Source organism: Staurois parvus, unplaced genomic scaffold (assembly GCF_062004578.1).
Source record: "Staurois parvus isolate SC_StPar_1 unplaced genomic scaffold, SC_StPar_1.0 ptg000053l, whole genome shotgun sequence".
NCBI classification, from domain to species: Eukaryota; Metazoa; Chordata; class Amphibia; order Anura; family Ranidae; genus Staurois; species Staurois parvus.
The window spans coordinates 5,521,642-5,541,626 of record NW_028317849.1 but is presented as its reverse complement, the minus strand read 5'-3'; the positions used below and the strand labels follow the sequence as shown (position 1 = coordinate 5,541,626).

At 41.9% G+C, this 19,985-nt stretch overlaps 1 protein-coding gene across 1 annotated transcript in view; it reads left to right on the top strand.

The window, feature by feature from the left end:
* The window catches only part of USE1 (unconventional SNARE in the ER 1), a 115,800-nt gene that overhangs the window by 28,016 nt on the left and 67,799 nt on the right, over window positions 1–19,985 (top strand). The window contains exon 2 of the mRNA XM_089667540.1: window positions 2,098–2,147. Within this exon, the coding sequence (XP_089523666.1) occupies window positions 2,098–2,147 (50 nt within the window). The remainder of the gene's footprint in view (window positions 1–2,097; window positions 2,148–19,985) is intronic.

Sequence of the window (19,985 nt, the reverse complement as noted above, 5' to 3'; positions counted from 1 at the left end):
CTCTGCATGCCACTTTAGTCTATCACTTAGGAGTTTGGAACGCACCGCTACAAATTTGTATGAAACCCTTTTCGTAATGGCTCTCAAAGCACAATGCATGTGGATCGCATCTGTGTGAACCACCTAAATGGGGACACATATCTAACCTTGCATGCAAATCTGTGAGTTTGCAAATGCATCCAGAATCGCATGTGTGTAAACTAGCTCCATTCACACCTGGGCCTTTTGGGATTGCGGCAGAATCACTGTGATCCTTTTCAATGCCACCTAAAAAGTGTTGCAGTTGCCCAAACTTTTTTTAGCTGTCTCCTAGATTCAAAACAAATTTGTCAAGCTCTGATATAAAAACTTATTACAATAAAGTGCTTACTTCAAACACAAACATACCATTTTCCTAAAATATCAGTAAAATATGCAAAGAACATGTATTAATACAGAAGTCTTTAAAAATTGTAGTCTCTTTAGTTCTTTATAGAATGGCAATACACTGAGAAAACCACTTTCACCAAAGTGACTGATTCCATTCCAAACTAAGCGCTGACTCAATTCTAATCCATTTGTGAACATTTCAGGGAATCCGCACATGCACCAGATTATAATGAACCCTTAACACTAAGAAAGTCTTATAGGCTTTTTGTTATAAGGTCCTCTTTACTCCTCCAGACACTTCAAATTCTTCACTTTCAGGTTTACGTTAATATATATTTGTACAGTATTAATGTATTTATCAGTGTTCATGTACAGATGGGCAATTCAGCACTTGACTCCTATCAGACTTATGCAGAAGCTTCCCTTCTAAAGCCCCAACAAACGCAAAGAATGTTGTATAGGGATCCAGCACTCTTGACTGACTAGGTGAAGGCTATTGAATCAGATTTGCATGATAATATCAATAGAGGTTCTGTTGCTGTAACTTCTTTTATTTATTTTTTTATATCTTTTATTAAAATTTTCCAATACAAAAAAGAGCATCCAATGCACACAGAAATAAAAAGAACTTCACCAATACTTAAGTTCCATTTGCATCGTCTTATCCCCTGCCCCACCCTTCCTCCTCCCTCCCTTCCTCCAATTACCCCAGTCCATACCCAAGTACCTAGTTTCTCTCTCCTGTCAGCATGGACATGCTGCTTTTTCTCTCTGCACAGCCCCAGATGTTAACCCCTTCCTGCCCAGTGTCATTAGTACAGTGTCAGTGCTTTTTATTAGCACTGATCACTGTATTAGTGTCAGTGGCCGTTAGTTCTCACCCAGTGTCAGAATGCCCGCCGCAGTCCCACTATAGTAATTAATCGCCACCATTACTAGTATAAAAAAATAAATAAAAAATTCCAGTATATACCACCATTTGTAGACACTTTAACTTTCACATAAATCAATTAATTTACACGTATTGGGATTTTTTGTAGTAAAGACATGTAGCAGAATACATTTTGGCCTAAATTTATGAAGAAATTTTTTATTTTTAAAATTTTTTTATTGGATATGTTTTATAGCAAAAAGTAAAACCTTGTTTTTCTTCAAAATTGATGGTCTTTTTTTTTTTGTTTATAGTGCAAAAAATAAAAAATACAGAGATGATAAAATACCACCAAAAGAAAGCTCTAGTTGTGGGAAAACAAATTACATGAATTTCATTTATGTACAGAGTTGCGTGACCGTTCAATTGTCACTTAAAGTAATGCAGCGCTGTATTGCAAAAAATGGCCTGTCAGGAAGGGGGGTAAATCCTCTGGAGGGCAAGGGGTTAAATAGGCGTTTTACAAAATCCTGCTAAACAGAAAATAAAATGCACTAAAAAAAAGAGATTAAATCTACTAAAAGACTACATAATATATGAAGTACCATTGCTGAACTGTGTATGGCTTGCTGAGCAGGAAAGGAAGGATAAGGGTGACAGCCGTGCACTATGCTCCTTCAAAAAAAGATAAACGGCTCCCTTAATTCTGTCCTTTTATAGGCTCCTTGTTAGGTTTGGAGGCTTTGGGGGCCCCATCATGGGTCCCTTTTTATTGCAGTTTACACAAATGCAGATGGAAAGTTGGTACAGTTTTTCCATGAGATGACCCTTCTTTTCTTATTTTTTTTTTCCTCTAGTTTGTTGGAGCATTAGAAGAAATGCTTGCTTCTATTAAGAAGGATGTAAGGTATGTTTTTTTATTCTAACACTTACTAGTCCAGGCCAGGACAAATCCCAGTGGTGATTGTGACTAAAAATGCTGTTTGGTGAACTGGTCATTAAAGTTTCTATTTTCAATTTAATTCACTGCAATTTCATCAGGTACCAATAAATGTTTTTTGGAATACAAACATGTGACAACACATTCATGTGGTTTCAGTGTGAGAGAGTATTTGTGTGTGCTAGGAGCCCCATCACATGTCTGTGCGGTGTGCCAGAAGCCCTAGTGTGTATCTGTGTGTAAGTATCAGGAGGAGGTTATTACACAGGAGATACTATTCATCAGTTAAATGTGTGTGCATGCAGAGGACACCATGCATCAGTTACATTTTTGTGCACACACAAGGAAACTATGCACCAGTTAGGTGTGTGCACTCAGGGGATATTGTGCATCGGTTACTGTATGTGTATGTTGCACAGGAAACAGTATGCATCAGTTATATGTGTCTGCATGCAGGGGGTACTATGTATAATTTACATATAATATATTGCCAAAAGTATTGGGACGCCTGCCTTTACACACACATGAACTTTTATGGCATCCCAGTCTTAGTCCCTAGGGTTCAATACTGAGTTGGCCCACCCTTTTGATCTATAACAGCTTCAACTGTTCTGGGAAGGCTTTCCACAAGGTTTAGGAGTGTGCCTATGGGAATATTTGACCATTCTTCCAGAAGCGTGTTTGTGAGGTCAGGCACTGATGTCGGAAGAAAAGGCCTGGCTCGCAGTCTCCGCTCTAATTCATCCCAAAGGTGTTCTGTCGGGTAGAGGTCAGGACTGTGCAGGCCAGTCAAGCTCCTCTACCCCAAACTCACTCATCCATGTCTTTATGGACCTTGCTTTGTACAAAGGTGCGCATTCATGTTGGAACAGAAAGGGGCCATCCCCAAACTGTTCCCACAAAGTTGAGAGCATGAAATTGTCCAAAATGTCTTGGTATGTTGACGCCTTAAGAGTTCCCTTCACTAGAACTAAGGGGCCAAGACCAAGCCCTGTAAAACAACCCCACACCCTAATCCCCTCTCCACCAAACTTTACACTTGGCACAATGCAGTCAGGCAAGTACCATTCTCCTGGCAAGCGCCAAACCCAGACACATCCATCGGATTGCCAGAGAAGCGTGATTAGTCACTCCAGAGAATACATCTCCACTGCTCTAGAGTCCAGTTGCAGTGTGTTTTACACCACTGCATCTGACTCTTTGCATTGCACTTGGTGATGTAAGGCTTGAATGCAGTTGCTCGGCCATGGAAACCCATTCCATGAAGCTCTCTATGCACTGTTGTGCTAATCTGAAGGCCACACGAAGTTTGGAGGTCTAGCTATTGACTGCAGACAGTTGGTAACTTCTGCGCACTGTGTGCTTCAGCATGCGCTGACCCCGCTCTGTCATTTTTTGTGGCCTACCACTTCGTGGCTGAGTTTCTGTTGTTCCCAGTTGCTTTCACTTTGTTATAATACCACTAACAGTTGACTGTGGAATATTTAGTAGCAAGGAAATTTCACAGATGCACTTATTGCACAGGTGGCAACATATCACGGTACCACGCTTGAATTCACTGAACTGAGAGTGACCCATTATTTCACAAATGTTTGTAGAAGCAGTCTGCATGCCTAGGTGCTTGATTTCATCCACCTGTGGCCATGAAGGTGATTGGAACACCTGAATCCAATGGTTTTTAAGGCTGGCCCAATACTTTTGGCAATATAGTGTATGTGTACCTAGGGGACACTAATAATTTTTTATTTCTGAGTGTGCACAGAGGACACAATGGATTTTTTACATGTGTGCGCCCAGGGGACCCTATGTTTCAGTTACATGTGTTTGATTGGCAGAGACACTATGCATTAGTTACGTATATGTGCATGCAGGGGATACTATGCATAAGTTTGCCAAGGTAATACTATGCATTTGTGTGTGTATGCGTATACAAGGGACACAATGCTGTTTTTTTACTGGTGTGCTCAGGGGACACTATGTTTCAGTTACATGTGTTTTGCTTGCAGGAGACACTATGCATTAGTTATGTACAGTCAGGTCCATAAATATTGGGACATCAACACAATTCTAACATTTTTAGCTCTATACACCACCACAATGGATTTGAAATTAAACGAACAAGATGCGCTTTAACTGCAGACTGTCAACTTTAATTTGAGGGTATTTACAGCCAAATCAGGTGAACGGTGTAGGAATTACAACAGTTTGCATATGTTCCTCCCACTTGTTAAGGGACCAAAAGTAATGGGACAATTGGCTTCTCAGCTGTTCCATGGCCAGGTGTGTTATTCCCTCATTATCCCAATTACAATGAGCAGATAAAAGGTCCAGAGTTCATTTCAAGTGTGCTATTTGCATTTGGAATCTGTTGCTGTCAACTCTCAAGATGAGATCCAAAGAGCTGTCACTATCAGTGAAGAAAGCCATCATTAGGCTGAAAAAACAAAACAAACCCATCAGAGAGATAGCAAAAACATTAGGCGTGGCCAAAACAACTGTTTGGAACATTCTTAAAAAGAAGGAACGCACCGGTGAGCTCAGCAACACCAGAAGACCACGGAAAACAACTGTGGTGGATGACCGAAGAATTCTTTCCCTGGTGAAGAAAACACCCATCACAACAGTTGGCCAGATCAAGAACACTCTCCAGGAGGTAGGTGTATGTGTGTCAAAGTCAACAATCAAGAGAAAACTTCACTAGAGTAAATACAGAGGGTTCACCACAAGATGTAAACCATTGGTGAGCCTCAAAAACAGGAAGGCTAGATTAGAGTTTGCCAAAAAAAGCCTTCACAGTTCTGGAACAACATCCTATGGACAGATGAGACCAAGATCAACTTGTACCAGAGTGATGGGAAGAGAAGAGTATGGAGAAGGAAAGGAACTGCTCATGATCCTAAGCATACCACCTCATCAGTGAAGCATGGTGGTGGTAGTGTCATGGCATGGGCATGTATGGCTGCCAATGGAACTGGTTCTTTTGTATTTATTGATGATGTGACTGCTGACAAAAGCAGCAGGATGAATTCTGAAGTGTTCGGGCAATATCTGCTCATATTCAGCCAAATGCTTCAGAACTCATTGGATGCCGCTTCACAGTGCAGATGGACAATGACCCAAAGCATACTGCAAAAGCAACCAAAGAGTTTTTTTAAGGGAAAGAAGTGGAATGGTATGCAATGGCCAAGTCCATCACCTGAGCTGAATCCGATTTGAGCATGCATTTCACTTGCTGAAGGGAAAATGCCCCAAGAACAAGCAGGAACTGAAGACAGTTGCAATAAAGGCCTGGCAGAGCATCACCAGGGATGAAACCCAGCGTCTGGTGATGTCTATGCGTTCCAGACTTCAGGCTGTAATTGACTGCAAAGGATTTGCAACCAAGTATTAAAAAGTGTAAGTTTGTCCCCCTCTGGGTCCAGTTGGAACTACCTAATTGCGCCCCTATCGCACTGTCGACGCTTCTATGGCTTCCCCCTGCCCTGCGCCCTATGGCACTGAGTCCGATGTTACTTCATGGCCTACAAGTTTGGGACTCGGTACGTTATTCTGGTGGTCTGATGTCACGTTTTCTGCCTTTGCTACCAATTATTAACAACCCTCTTTTCCCGCCGGGTTTGGATCACCCAGGGGCGTTTTCTTGGTGGGTGACTAATGGTTTTTCGCAGGTGCGACACTTTTTGATTTTTCGGTCCTTTCCCACCTGGGACTCTCTTCGGGAATCCCGGAATATCCCCCCAGCGGAATTTTTTCGATATCTTCAATTGCGACACTAGCTGCTCTCGCTGCGGGGTACTTCTGCGTTCCCGTACCAGAAATCTGCCTTTGAACAGCTTTGCCAACAGCGTCCGGGCGCTCCGGGCCTTATATCCCTTCTTTATGCAGCTCTGAACAGACGCTCGTCGCATACTTCTCTTTCATATGTTGTTCAGTGGGAGCGCGACCTGGGAGTGGCTGTGGATCCGGAGGACTGGAATAAGGCCTGGTCACTCATAGCTAAATGCTCATTTAATACGACCACACTGGAGGCAGCCTATAAGGTATTGTTTTGTTGGTACTGGGTTCTGGCTCGGTTGGCCCGGGCTAACCGTGCCTGTAGTGATCAATATTTTCGGGGTTGTGGTCATCGTGGTGATGTATTGCATATCTGGTGGTCATGCCCGAGACTGTTTCGTTTTTGGTCTCGTGTATTTGGCCTCCTTTTCACCTTGTTCCATCTCTCCATACGCCGGGATGTTCGGTATGCTTTGCTTCATTGCCCCATACCGGGCCTCTTGGCTCACCAGCAGAAGTTGGCTTCCTATCTGTTTTTATCCGCCACTAGAACAATTGCTCAGGCCTGGAAGAGTCCGTTTGTCCGGGGGTGCGGGATCGTATGACCACTATGATGCTCAACGAACAGATGTCGAGTATCCGCAATGACTCCCAATGTAAATTTTTGAAAATATGGGAGCCGTGGTTGCAATATGCCCTTCCCTCACTCTCCCCGGCTAGTCTGGGGATGTAATGGCGTTTGGTGTTGGCGCTCTTGAATCCCTGCTCTTTGCCCCCCCCCCCTTTTTTTTCTTTTTTTTTCTTTTCCTTTTTCTCTCTCTCTCTGTTTTTGGTGTGACTAGGACAGCTGCATTTAGTTGTTATAATCAGTTACATTAATGTTTTGTAACTTATGTGCCATTGATAGCCCCTGCGTGGGCGTACCTTTTGCCCTGTTGGCATTAGAGCATTGTTTTTCCCCCTTTTTTTTATTTTGCATTTTGTTTATCTGTGCAATTGATAGCCCCTGCGTGAGCGTGTTTTATTGCCTCTGTTTATACTGTTTAAAAAATTTAATAAAAAACCATTGAAATAGAAAAAGTGTAAGTTTGATTTAGGATTATTATTCTGTCCCATTACTTTTGGTCCCTTAACAAGTGGGAGGCACATATGCAAACTGTTGTAGTTCCTACACCATTCACCTGATTTGGATGTAAATACCCTCAAATTAAAGCTGACAGTCTGCAGTTAAAGCACATCTTGTTCATTTCATTTCAAATCCATCGTGGTGGTGTATAGAGCCAAAAATGTTAGAATTGTGTCGATGTCCCAATATTTATGGACCTGACTGTATGTGTGCGCTCTGGTAATAATATACAGTTAGGTCCATATATATTTGGACACAGGCACAATTTTAGTTTTTTTCAGGTATTTAACAAAACATATTCAAGCTATAGTTATGTAATGGATATGGGCTCAAGGTGCACACTTTCAGGTTTAATTTGAGGGTATGTACATCCAAATTGAAGAAAGGGTTTAGGAATTACAGCTCTTAAGCCATCTCAAGCCTTTTTCAAGGGACCAAAAGTAATTGGACAATTGAATATAATCATAAATAAAATGTTAAATTTTAATATTTTGTTGAGAATCCTTTACTGGCAATGACTGCCTGAAGTCTGGAACCCGTGGACATTACCAAAGACTGGGTTTCCTCCTTTCTGATGCTTGTCTGGGCTCTAACTGCAGCTGTCTTCAGTTATTCTTTGTGGCCTTTCTGCCTTTTAGTTTTGCCTTCAACAAATGCATGCTCATTTGGGTTGAGATCAGGTGATTGACTTGGCCATTGCAAAATATCCCCCTTCTTTTCCTTCAAAAGCTCCTGGGTTGCTTTTTCAGCGTGTTTTGGATCATTGTCCATCTGTACTGTGAAGCGCCGTCCAATCAACTTTGCTGCATTTGGCTGAATCTGAGCTGATAGTATCTCTCTAAACACTGCAGAATTCATCCAACTGCTTCTGTCTTCTGTCACATCATCAATAAACACCAATGAACCCAGTGCCACTGGAAGCCATGCATGCCCATGCCATCACACTGCCTCCACCATGTTTTACAGATGATCCTGTGTTCTTTGGACCATGAGCTGTTCCAAGCCTTCTCCACACTTTTTTCTTCCCATCATTCTGGTACAGATTAATCTTGGTTTCAGACATCCAAAGAATGCTTTTCCAGAACTAATTTGGCTTTTTTAGATATTTTTTGGCAAAGTCTCTAATCTGGCTTTTCTATTCTTCAGGCTTGTGAATGGTTTTCACTTCGTGGTGAACCCTCTGTATTTGCTTTCATGAAGTCTTCTCTTGATTGTTGACTTTGACAATGATACGCCCACCTCCTGGAGAGTGTCCTTCACTTGTCTGGATGTTGTGAATGCGTTTTTCTTTACTATAGAGAGGATCCTGCGATCATCCATCACTGTTGTCTTCCATGGACATCCATTCCTTTTTTATGTTGCTGAGCTCACCAGTGTGTTCTTCTTTCCTCAGAATGTTCCAAACTTTTGATTTGGCCACTCCTAATGTTGCTGCTATGTCTCTGATAGATTTGTTTAGTTTTTGAAGCCTTACAATGGCCTGTTTCATTTTCATGGACAACTCCTTTGAACGCATGATGTATGTTCACAGCAATAGATTCCAAGTGCAAATACCACACTTAGAATCAACTCCAGACTTTTTACGTGCTTAATTGATAAAGAAATAACAAAGGAGTTGCCCACACTTGGCCATGAAACCGCTTTTGATTCAATTGTCCAATTACTTTTGGTCCCTTGAAAAAAGGGGGAAGGCTACTCCTTAAGAGCTGTAATTCCTAAACCCTTTTTCCAATTTGGATGTACATACCCTCAAATTAAACCTGAGAGTGTGCACTTTCAGCCCATATCCATTATATAACTATACCTTGAATATGTGTTGGTAAATACCTGAAAAGAAACTAAAATTATGCCTGTGTCCAAATATATATGGACCTCAATGTATATATTTTACATGTTTGGGCACAGAGGACACAAGGCATTTTTTACATCTGTGTTCCCAGGAGACACTATGTTTTAGTTACATGTTAAAGTGAGTAAAACGCTTTGACAATTGACTACCTATATATTACATAAAATCACCCTTTTTAATTTAAAGTGTTACTAAACCCACAATCGTAAAATCAGTCTGTATATGCAGTAAAGCATGCTTATTATTCTCACTATGGAACCTAATAGGTAATTATTATTATTATTATTATACAGTATTTATAAAGCGCCAATAGTTCACTCAGTGCTGTACATTACAAAGGGGGACAGAACATGTGACAGAACAATACCAATACAATGCAAAACATGAGGGGATCGAGGGCCCTGCTCTTTCGAGCTTACAATCTAGAAGGGATGGGATAGTGGTACAGGAGGAGATAGCTGTGGGGGATGGAGTGGTAGGAAGAGTGGAGGAGGTCAGCAAGTTAGCAGGGGGTGAGGTAGGCTTCCCTGAAGAGATGGGTTTTCAGGGTGCGCCTAAAGGAGAGGAGAGTAGGTGATAATCTGATGGGTTGGGGCAGGGAGTTCCAGAGGATGGGTGACACTCTGGAGAAGTCCTGGAGGCGGGCATGGGAGGAGGAGACCAGGGAACTAGAGAGAAGGAGGTCTTGTGAGGAGTGGAGTGTGCGTGCTGGGCGGTACTTGGATATTAGGTCAGTGATGTAGTTCGGGGCAGTATGGTGGACCGCTTTGTACGTCAGTGTTAGGATTTTAAATTTGATCCGTTGCGCAATCGGAAGCCAGTGGAGGGATTGGCAGAGGGGGGTGGCGGAAACGGAGCGTTTGGAAAGGTGAATGAGTCTGGCAGCCGTATTCAGGATCGACTGAAGCGGGGATAGCCAGCGGCGAGGCAGGCCAGTGAGGAGGGAGTTGCAGTAGTCGAGTCGTGATATGATGAGGGAGTGGATGAGCTGTTTAGTGGTTTCTGGGGTTAGGAACGTGCGGATTTTGGCGATGTTGCGGAGGTGGAGTCTGCACGAGTTTGTTAAAGATTGGACTTGGGGCTGGAAGGATAGGTTGGAGTCCAGAATGACACCAAGTACTCTGGCCTGCAGAGCGGGTTTGATATTGGCGTTGTTGGATGTGATGTAGAAGTCAATGGGGGGTGGGGTTCGGGCTGGGGGGAAGACAAGGAGCTTGGTTTTGGAGAGATTCAGTTTAAGGAAGTGGAGCGACATCCAATCTGATATGTCGCTCAGTAGGTGTGTGATTTGGGCAGAGACCGAGGGGGTGAGGTGGGGGGTTGAGAGATAGATTTGTGTGTCGTCGGCATAGAGGTGGTAGTTGAAGCCGTGAGAGTGTATGAGTTGGCCAAGGGAGGAGGTGTAGAAGGAGAAGAGAAGGGGCCCAAGGACAGAGCCTTGAGGGACCCCAACAGAGAGGGGGAGTGAGGGGGAGGTGGTAGCATTATAGGTAACGCTGAAAGAGCGTTGTGACAGGTAGGATGAGAGCCAGGAGAGAGCAGAATCTCTGAGGCCGAGGGAGTGTAGTATTTTGAGGAGGAGGGGGTGGTCAACTGTGTCGAAGGCCGCAGAGAGGTCAAGGAGTAGGAGCACTGAATAGTGGCCATTAGCTTTGGCGGTTAGAAGGTCGTTGGAGAGTTTGAGTAAGGCGGTTTCGGTGGAGTGTAGGGGGCGGAAGCCAGACTGTAGGGGATCGAGGAGGTTGTTGTCGTTGAGGTGAGAGCATAGGCGGGTGTAGACGAGGCGCTCGAGGAGTTTAGATGTAAGTGGGAGCAGGGAGATGGGTCTGAGGTTGTTCGGGTCATTGGGGTCCAGGGAGGGCTTTTTAAGTATGGGGGTGATGTGCGCATGCTTCAGTGGGGAGGGGAACGTGCCGGAGGAGAGGGAGAGATTAAAGATGTGGGTGAGGGAGCGTAGGATGGAGGGGGAGGGAGGTCGTAGGAATTGTGAGGGGATAGGGTCGAAGGGGCAGGTGGTGAGGCGGGCATCAGAGAGGATCTTGGAGACTTCCTCGATGGTAGTAAGGTCAAAGGTGCGGAGTGTTGGGGGAGCTTCAGTATGAGGAATGTAGGGTGGTGTGGGAGAGGAGGTCAGAGCAGTGGTGAGGCCGTGGGAGAGGGGTGAAGAGGGGGTAGCTAAAAAGGATGTTTGGTCCTGACTTCTGATCCTCCCCCTCTTCCAGTGTCTCTCTCTTATCTCCTGGTAAGACATATTGTGTGGAGTCACTCTGCACATGCTCAGTTTGGTGTGTATTGCTAGAGAAGTTGTGTTTTTTGTCTTGGGAGAGTGCATGTGATCAGCACAGGGCCAGACAGAGGTCAGGGGTTCTGCATCCTCCTAGAGCAGAAATGAAAACTCCTCCTACAAGATTTAACATTTGCTTGGCTGGACACTGATAGAAGTCACGAGACTGCTCTAACTGCTGATGAGAAAAGGTATTTAGCAGTTTACATTTACTAAAATAATTGCATTTCCATGTTATGTGTACGGTGGGAGACCAGATATAGTGAATGCAGGTTCCTGGGTTTAGTAACACTTTAATGTACAATTATTCTGTGTGAATACATACACATAAAAATGCTAGTGCTGTAAAATGCTCAGTATTTTTGATTAAGCTATAAAGTGCTATCTGTCTCTTGTGTGTCCATAAGCTATAACTTTGTGATCGCTTACTGTATTTGGCACTTTACAAAATAGCATTCCAGTGAACAACCTTCCATTTAGTCAATTATAAACAAATTGCAGTGTAGTCCATAGCCAGTTGTGAAATAAACACAAAATGAGTGCACAATAACATGAGTGTTTTATACATTGTTTTTATAAGAAGCTGTAGATTTTACAGAAAGCACTATGGTCTATGCTTGTATTCTATTTCTCAGCTACAATCCATTGGAAACCAGTGTACATTGAGCCGTATATATCCTCATCATTAATCATGTGGGGGGTGTAAAGCCTTCTAGACCTTATTCATTTATGAGGTCCACCAAGAAAGGTGGGAGTATCTCCACTGTGTGAGGATTGTGATCAATACAGAGATGGGTGTTTAAGACACATTTTGTGAAAGAGATTGCACAACTAGAACTAGAAATAAAATGGAGGATTGATCACTGAAATGCTGTGGTATATTGTCACATAAGTGATCACAAAGTTATAGTTTAAAGTTTGTGGGCACATAAGAAGACATATACAGCACTTGTTGAATAATTGTGTGTTAATTCTTTTTATAAGAGTGCTTTTATGCCATGTATAGGAAGACAGTTGTCATAGTGCTGCACTTGTTTTAATTGTGATTGAAGTAGTGTGCACAACACATTGGTGTGCTGGCGAGCTTAGATAGGGAGGATTTACTCTGAAAGCGCAGAAGATTTTTAGATTAATTATACATCAGTTACATGGGTACGCACAGGGGCACTATGCAATAGTTATATATCTGTTGGGAAGAGTGTATATATAATGTTCAGCAAAAATAAGTATACCCCAACAGGTTTGTCAGAAAACCTTTACTTTCCTTTCAGAATCAAAATTTTCTATGACACACTATACTACAAAATACTGCAAATGTGGGCCATTGATTGCAAACAAGATTTGTTAATTTGCACACACATAAAAAGTATTTTTCCTAACAAATTCATTAAAGTTGCAAAAATGAATACACCCCAATGAAAGTCTTAGGAGCAAAGCTGAATTTTAGATAACAAAATCCTAATTAACAAGAATTCAACTACAGGTGAGTCTAATTATTCAATAAACAGGTGTCTAGCAGTTGATTATAAAAGGATGGTACTTAACAGAAGAAAACCCCTTCCCATTTCATGCTGTCAGCAATGGCACCACATTGATGAGAAATGTCACAAGACCTGAGAAAGAAAATAATTTTTATTTACACAAGAAAGGTGAAGGCATGGGAAAAGTTGGGTAAAAATCGAAAATACGCTAATGCAGGCCATAGACGGGGAGAAAAACGGATGATTTTTCTTTTAAAAAACGAAAAATCGGTCGTTCAAGCGGCCGACGTTACCATCAATGGTAAAAAAATCGGCCGATTTTCATCCTGTCTACAGCCGGCAAAATGTGTCCCTGCAGAGAGCTCCGCTATTTCTTTGACAGTTCCTTGACATTTACAGCGGTTGCAACATTGTATCTATTTGTTTCCATTTAGGATACAGATGTTTTTATTCAGAAACAAATAGATACAATGTTGCAACCGCTGTAAATGTCAAGGAACTGTCAAAGAAATAGCGGAGCTCTCTGCAGGGACACTTTTTGCTGGACTGGAATTCCTCTTATTTTTCATCCTACTTTTTCTTCTTCATCATCATCATCCTCTTCTTCTTCATCATCATCATCCTCTTCTTCATCATCATCCTCTTCTTCTTCATCATCATCATCATCCTCTTCTTCATCATCATCCTCTTCTTCATCATCATCATCCTCTTCTTCTTCTTCATCCTCTTCTTCTTCATCCTCCTCTTCTTCTTCTTCTTCATCCTCTTCTTCTTCATCCTCCTTCTTCTTCTTCTTCTTCTTCATCATCCTTCTTCTTCTTCTTCATCATCATCATCCTCTTCTTCTTCTCCTTCTTCTTCTTCTTCATCATCATCCTCTTCTTCTTCTCCTTCTTATTCTTCTTCTTCATCATCATCCTCTTCTTCTTCTTCTCCTTCTTCTTCTTCTTCTGATTCATCATCATCCTCTTCTTCTTCTTCATCATCCTCTTCTTCTTCTCCTTCTTCTGCTTCATCATCATCCTCTTCTTCTTCTCCTTCTTCTGCTTCATCTTCATCCTCTTCTTCTTCATCATCATCATCCTCTTCTTCTTCATCATCCTCCTCCTTCTTCTTCTTCATCATCATCCTCCTTCTTCTTCTTCTTCATCATCCTCCTTCTTCTTCTTCTTCATCATCCTCCTCCTTCTTCTTCATCCTCCTCCTTCTTCTTCATCCTCTTCTTCTTCATCCTCCTCCTCCTCCTCCTCTTCTTCTTCTTCATCATCATCCTCCTTCTTCTTCATCATCATCATTCTTCTTCTTCATCATCATCATCCTTCTTCTTCATCATCATCATCATCCTCTTCTTCATCATCATCCTTCTTCTTCTGCTTCATCATCATCCTCTTCTTCTTCATCATCATCATCCTCTTCTTCTTCATCATCATCCTTCATCCTCTTCATCCTTCTTCTTCATCATCATCATCCTCTTCTTCTTCATCATCATCATCCTCTTCTTCTTCATCATCATCATCATCATCCTCTTCTTCTTCATCATCATCATCCTCTTCTTCTTCATCATCATCATCCTCCTCTTCTTCTTCATCATCATCCTCTTCTTCTTCATCATCATCATCATCCTCTTCTTCTTCATCATCATCATCCTCTTCTTCTTCTTCATCATCATCCTCTTCTTCTTCCTCATCATCATCCTCTTCTTCCTCTTCTTCCTCCTCCTCCTCCTTCCTCTTCTTCCTCCTCCTCCTTCCTCTTCCTCCTCCTCCTCCTCCTCCTCCTCCTCCTCCTCCTCATCATCATCTTCCTCCTCATCATCATCTTCCTCCTCATCCTTCCTCCTCTTCCTCCTCATCCTTCCTCCTCTTCCTCCTCATCCTTCCTCCTCTTCCTCCCTCCTCTTCCTCCTCATCCTCCTTCTTATTCATCCTCCTTCTTCTTCATCCTCCTTCTTCATCCTCCTCCTTCTTCATCCTCCTTCTTCTTCATCCTCCTTCTTCTTCATCCTCCTTCTTCTTCATCCTCCTTCTTCATCCTTCTTCTTCATCCTCCTTCTTCATCCTCCTTCTTCATCCTCCTCATCCTCCTCCTCCTTCTTCTTCTTCTTCTTTTTCTTTTTCTTCTTTTTGTCTTCCTCTTGCAGGTCACTGCTCATGCGCAGATTTTTTATCGGTAAAAAATCGGCCGATTTGCCCATCATTGCCGCAAAAATCGGCCGATCGGCAAAATCGGACGATTTTTTTTCCAACTTTACCGATAAAAATAATCTGCCAAAATACCGAAAAACGGCCGAACAAATAGCCCACTAACGATCCGAAAATCGGCCGATTTTATTTTCAGCCGAAAAATCGGCCGATTTTCGATCCATCTATGGCCTGCATAAGTCACACTAACCTTAGTAGAGGTGTATGGTTACCTCCACAATTCCGAGGATAGCAGATAGAACAAGTTTTTTCACACTTAATGTTTTAAGAGTATGGGATTTTTTACATAAACAAAAGGGGTGGGAATATAACTCACTGTTAATGCCCTTATGGTCCACAGAGTTTTTTTCCTCCCAGGTAAAAAAAAGTGTCACTGGGAAGAGGATAAAGAAGGAAGATGTTCGCTTGAGAGATGTAACGGTGGGAGAGGAAATAGGTGCACTTGAGGATTTGAAAAAAAAATGGAAATATTTACGAGAATTGATGGGTGGTTATTTTCAGTTGAAACACTTTATAGGGAAGCTTCCAATGCCATTGAGAACAAGAGAGGTTTGGAACCCCTTTGAGCACTTACTAGACACACGGGGAGATGGGAAACATGGGATTTCTAAGATATATAAGATCCTCACTGGAATAATCACGGATATAAAGCCATCAGTTATAGAGAAATGGGAAAGGGATATAGGAGTAACAATGGATGCGGAAAAACAAAGGAAAAGATAGTTTAATTCACGAGAATGTAAATATGAAGGAGGTAGAGATGAATTATAAATGTTTGACAAGATGGTATATTACACCGAGTGTAGCACATAGATTGAATGGAGACAACTCACCTTTATGTTGGCGTGGATGTAGGTGTAGAGGTACAATGTATCACATTTGGTGGGAGTGTCCTAAAATTCAAGAGTATTGGGGGAAAATAGTACGCTTGATTCAGAAAATAATGGAGGTTAATATCCCAAAAGACCCAAAGACTTGCCTTTTTCATGGTACTAAGCTTTCAGTTAAAAAATATAAAAAATCTGGTTTATTGTATTATCTGAATGCAGCGAAGGGATTGATACCCAAAATGTTGGAAGGAACAGGAGGCTCCAAAAATAAAGGATTGGGTAGACAGGGTGGATCAGATATGTTGAATGGAGGAACTTTACCATATGAGTGAAGATAAGATGGAGAGTTTCTATACAAGTTGGAAAAAATGGGAGGAATTTATAAAGTCAAAATGAATCTTAGAGTATATGGGGGATTAATATAGAAATAATATGGATCTATTCTTGGATCAGGATCTCCAGAATGAGTAGGAAAATATGGAGCAGAGGTTTTCAGGGGATGGAGTGGTATGTGCTTTAGTGGTGGGGGGGGAGGTATTAAGATTAAGGTTAATATTTTGATATTATAAGTAAATTAGAGGTTTTTGTGTTTATCTTTTTTAAATGGTTTGTTTGTACAAACTTGTAATTTGAAAATTTAATAAAATATTTAAATAATATAAAAAAAGAAAGGTGAAGGCTACAAGAAGATCAGCAAAGCTTTACTTATCTGTCAGAATACTGTAGCAAAAGTGGCACACAAATTTAACAAATATGGAACTGCAACCATCTCACAGAGGCGTCCAGGCTGTTCACAGAAGTTAACACATAGTTACATAGTCTGGCTGAAAAAATTCCATCTAGTTCAACCATAAAAAAAAAAGTTATAATCCTATACCCTCAGTTGATCCAGAGGAAGGCAAAAAAACCCAGCAAAGCATGATCCAATTTGCTCCTGCAGGGGAAAAAATTCCTTCTTAATCCCCCGAGAGGCAATCGGATATTCCCTGGATCAACTTTACCTATAAATGTAGGTATCCAGTTATATTCTGTGTATCTTAAAGCAATACAAGTTGACAAGATCCAACTCTTGAGGGAATCTATTCCACATATTCACAGCTCTTACTGTGAAGAAACCTTTCTATATTTGGAGATTAAATCTCTTTTCCTCCAGACATAAAGAGTGCCCCCTTGTCCTCTGGGATGACCTCAAGGTGAATAACTACACCAAGTTCACTATACGAACCACTGATGTATTTATACATGTTGATCATATTCCCCCTTAAACTGCTCTTCTCAAGAGAGAATAAATTCAGTTCCTCTAATCTTTCCTCATAGCTGAGCTCCTCCATGCCTCTTACCAGTTTGGTTGCCCTTCTTTGCACTTTCTCCAGTTCCCCAATGTTCTTTGTGAATTGGTGCCCAAAACTGAACTGCATATTCCAGATCTTACTAATAATTTTTACAGGGGGAAAATGATATCTCTCTCTCTTGAATCTATACCTCTTTTAATCGAAGAGAGGATTTTGTTGCTTTAGAAACTGCAGCTTGGCACTGCATGCCGTTATTAGGCTACCAGAACTCCCAAATCTTTCTCCACCATTGATTCCCCCAGTTGTACTCCCCCTAGTATGTATGATGCATGCATATTCTTAGCCCCCAAGTGCATAACCTTACATTTATCAACATTAAACCTCATTTGCCACATAGTTGCCCAATTAAACAGTGCATTGAGGTCGGCTTGTAAATTGGAGACATCCTGTAAGGACGTTATTCCACCACTGCACAGCTTGGTGTCGTCTGCAAAGACTGAAACAGTATTTTTAAGCCCAGACTTTATATCGTTTTATAAATATATTAAAAAGTAAGGGCCCCAACACTGAACTTTGGGGTACACCACTGATGACCCCAGACCATTCACAGTATGAATCAGTAACCACTACTCTCTGAATACGATCTTTTAGCTGGTTTTCTATTGATTTACATACTGACTTTACCTTTCACATTTAGCCGTGTGTGGGGAACTGTGTCAAACGGTTTTGCAAAATCCAAGTATACCACGTCCACAGCCACCCCTCTGTCCAAGGTTTTTGTTCACCTCCTCATAAAAAAAAAAAATCTCATTTGTTTGATAACTTCTGTCTTTCACGAATCCATGCTCTCTGTTGCTTAAAATATTTTTTTCCAGTCAGAGCTCATCTATGTGGTCTTTTATTAACCGCTTCCCGCCTGCCATATAAGGAAATGATGGGAGGGCGGCAGTTCTTTCGTTCTGGGAGGACGTCATATGACGTCCTCCCACTCTAGCTGCGCATACTCGCCCCTGGGTGTGCGCGGTGCAGTAATCGGTGGTGCGCTGTGTCCCTGGGACACAGCGAATCACTGATTGCAGTAAAGAGCCAATGATGTAGGCTCTATCATGCGATCAGCTGTGTCCAATCACAGCTGATCGCATGTACATAGGAAATGCTGGTTATAATCAGTCCTCTCCTCACGCTGACAGCGCTTGAGGAGAGCCAGTAAGCAGCATTCCTCAGAGGGGACATCTACACTGTCATCAGGGCACTGATTATCAGTATAGCCTCATCAGAACTGCCTTTCAGTGCCCATCAATGCCACGTATCAGTGCGCATCAATGCCACAAATTAGTGCCCATCAGAGCTGCCTATCGGTGTCATATGAGTGCTGCCTTTCAGTGCCCACCAATGATGCCTGTCAGTGCCTATCAGTGCCCATCACTGCAGCCTCATTAGTGCACATCAGTGAAGGAGAAAAATTACTTATTTACAAAATTTTATAACAGAAACTAAGAAACCTTTTTTTTTTTTTTTTTTCAAAATTTTCAGTCTTTTTTTAGTTTAGCAAAAAATAAAAAACCCAGAGGTAATTACCACCAAAAGAAAGCTCTGTCCATCTCAAAAAAGATAAAAATTTTGTTTGTGAACAGTCTTGCATGACCACACAATTGTCATTCAAAGTGCCACAAGACTGAAAGCTGGAAATTGGCCTGGGCAGGAAGGGGCTAAAAGTGTCCGGTAGGCAAGTGGTTAAACTCTCCAGCATTTTCCCAACTATAGATGTTAAACTAACAGGTCTATAATTGCTTGGAGAAGATTTTGATCCCTTTTTAAATATAGGCACCACATTGGCCTTATGCCAATCCAGTGGTACTATGCCAGTCATTAGCTACTTGCCCTCCTGAGGATTTACCCCCCCCCCCCCCTTCCTGACCAGCGTTACGGCGCTGCGTTACTTTAACTGACAATTGTGCGGTCATGCAACGCTGCACCCAAATGAAGTTTACGTCCTTTTCTTCCCACAAATAGAGCTTTCTTTTGGTGGTATCTGATCACCTGTGCATTTTTTTTATTTTTTTGCGCTATAAAAAAAAAGACAATTTTGAGAAAAAAAACAATATTTTGGACTTTTTGCTATTAAACATGTCCAGTAAAAAAATCTAATTTCGTCATAAATTTAGGCCAAAATGTATTTTGCTACTTGTCGTTGCTAAATACAAATCCCAATACATGTAAATTAAATGGTTTCCGTGAAAGTTTTTACAAATGGCGGTATAGATACTGTACTTTTTTTTTTTTTTTTTTTTTTTAATTGTTACTAGTAATGGCGGCGATCAGCGACTTATAGCAGGACTGTGGCGGGCATTTTGACACTAAGGAGAACTGACTTGGTGTCACTGACATCCCCAGTGACACCAATACAGTGATAAGCCATTGTGGATCATCTGAGGCTGTGTCAATACCATGCCCATTATGGACAAGATCTCCCTCATGTTCCTTTGTATACACAGAACACCTTGACAAGAGCGACTTCTGATAAGGATTGAAGAAAATCGCCATGCAAGTTCACTGCAGTTAGCTGAAGAAGTTGAAAGCCAAACTGGGGTGATTGCTTCCCTTGACAAAATACAGTGCACACTGCAGAGCAATGCCATGAATGGGTGTCATCCACAAAGGAAGCCTTTCCTAAAGCCAATGCACAAAAAAGCCCGCCTAGAATTTGCTAGGGCCAATGCTGAAAAAAAGACTACTGGGACTCTGTACTCTGGAGTGATGAGGCTTCAAAACTCTATGGTGTTGCAAAGGTGAGGAGTACAAAGAAAAATGCATGGTGCCTACAGTGAAACTCTGAGGAAGAGGCAAGTCCTCGAAACCCGTCAGCCTGTTGGATGTCTACACTCCCTATTGTGGACTGTTACTCAGCGCGGTGTTGACCCAGCTGTTCTTTTATGATGTGCCTTGACTATATTGTCGTTTGTGAGTA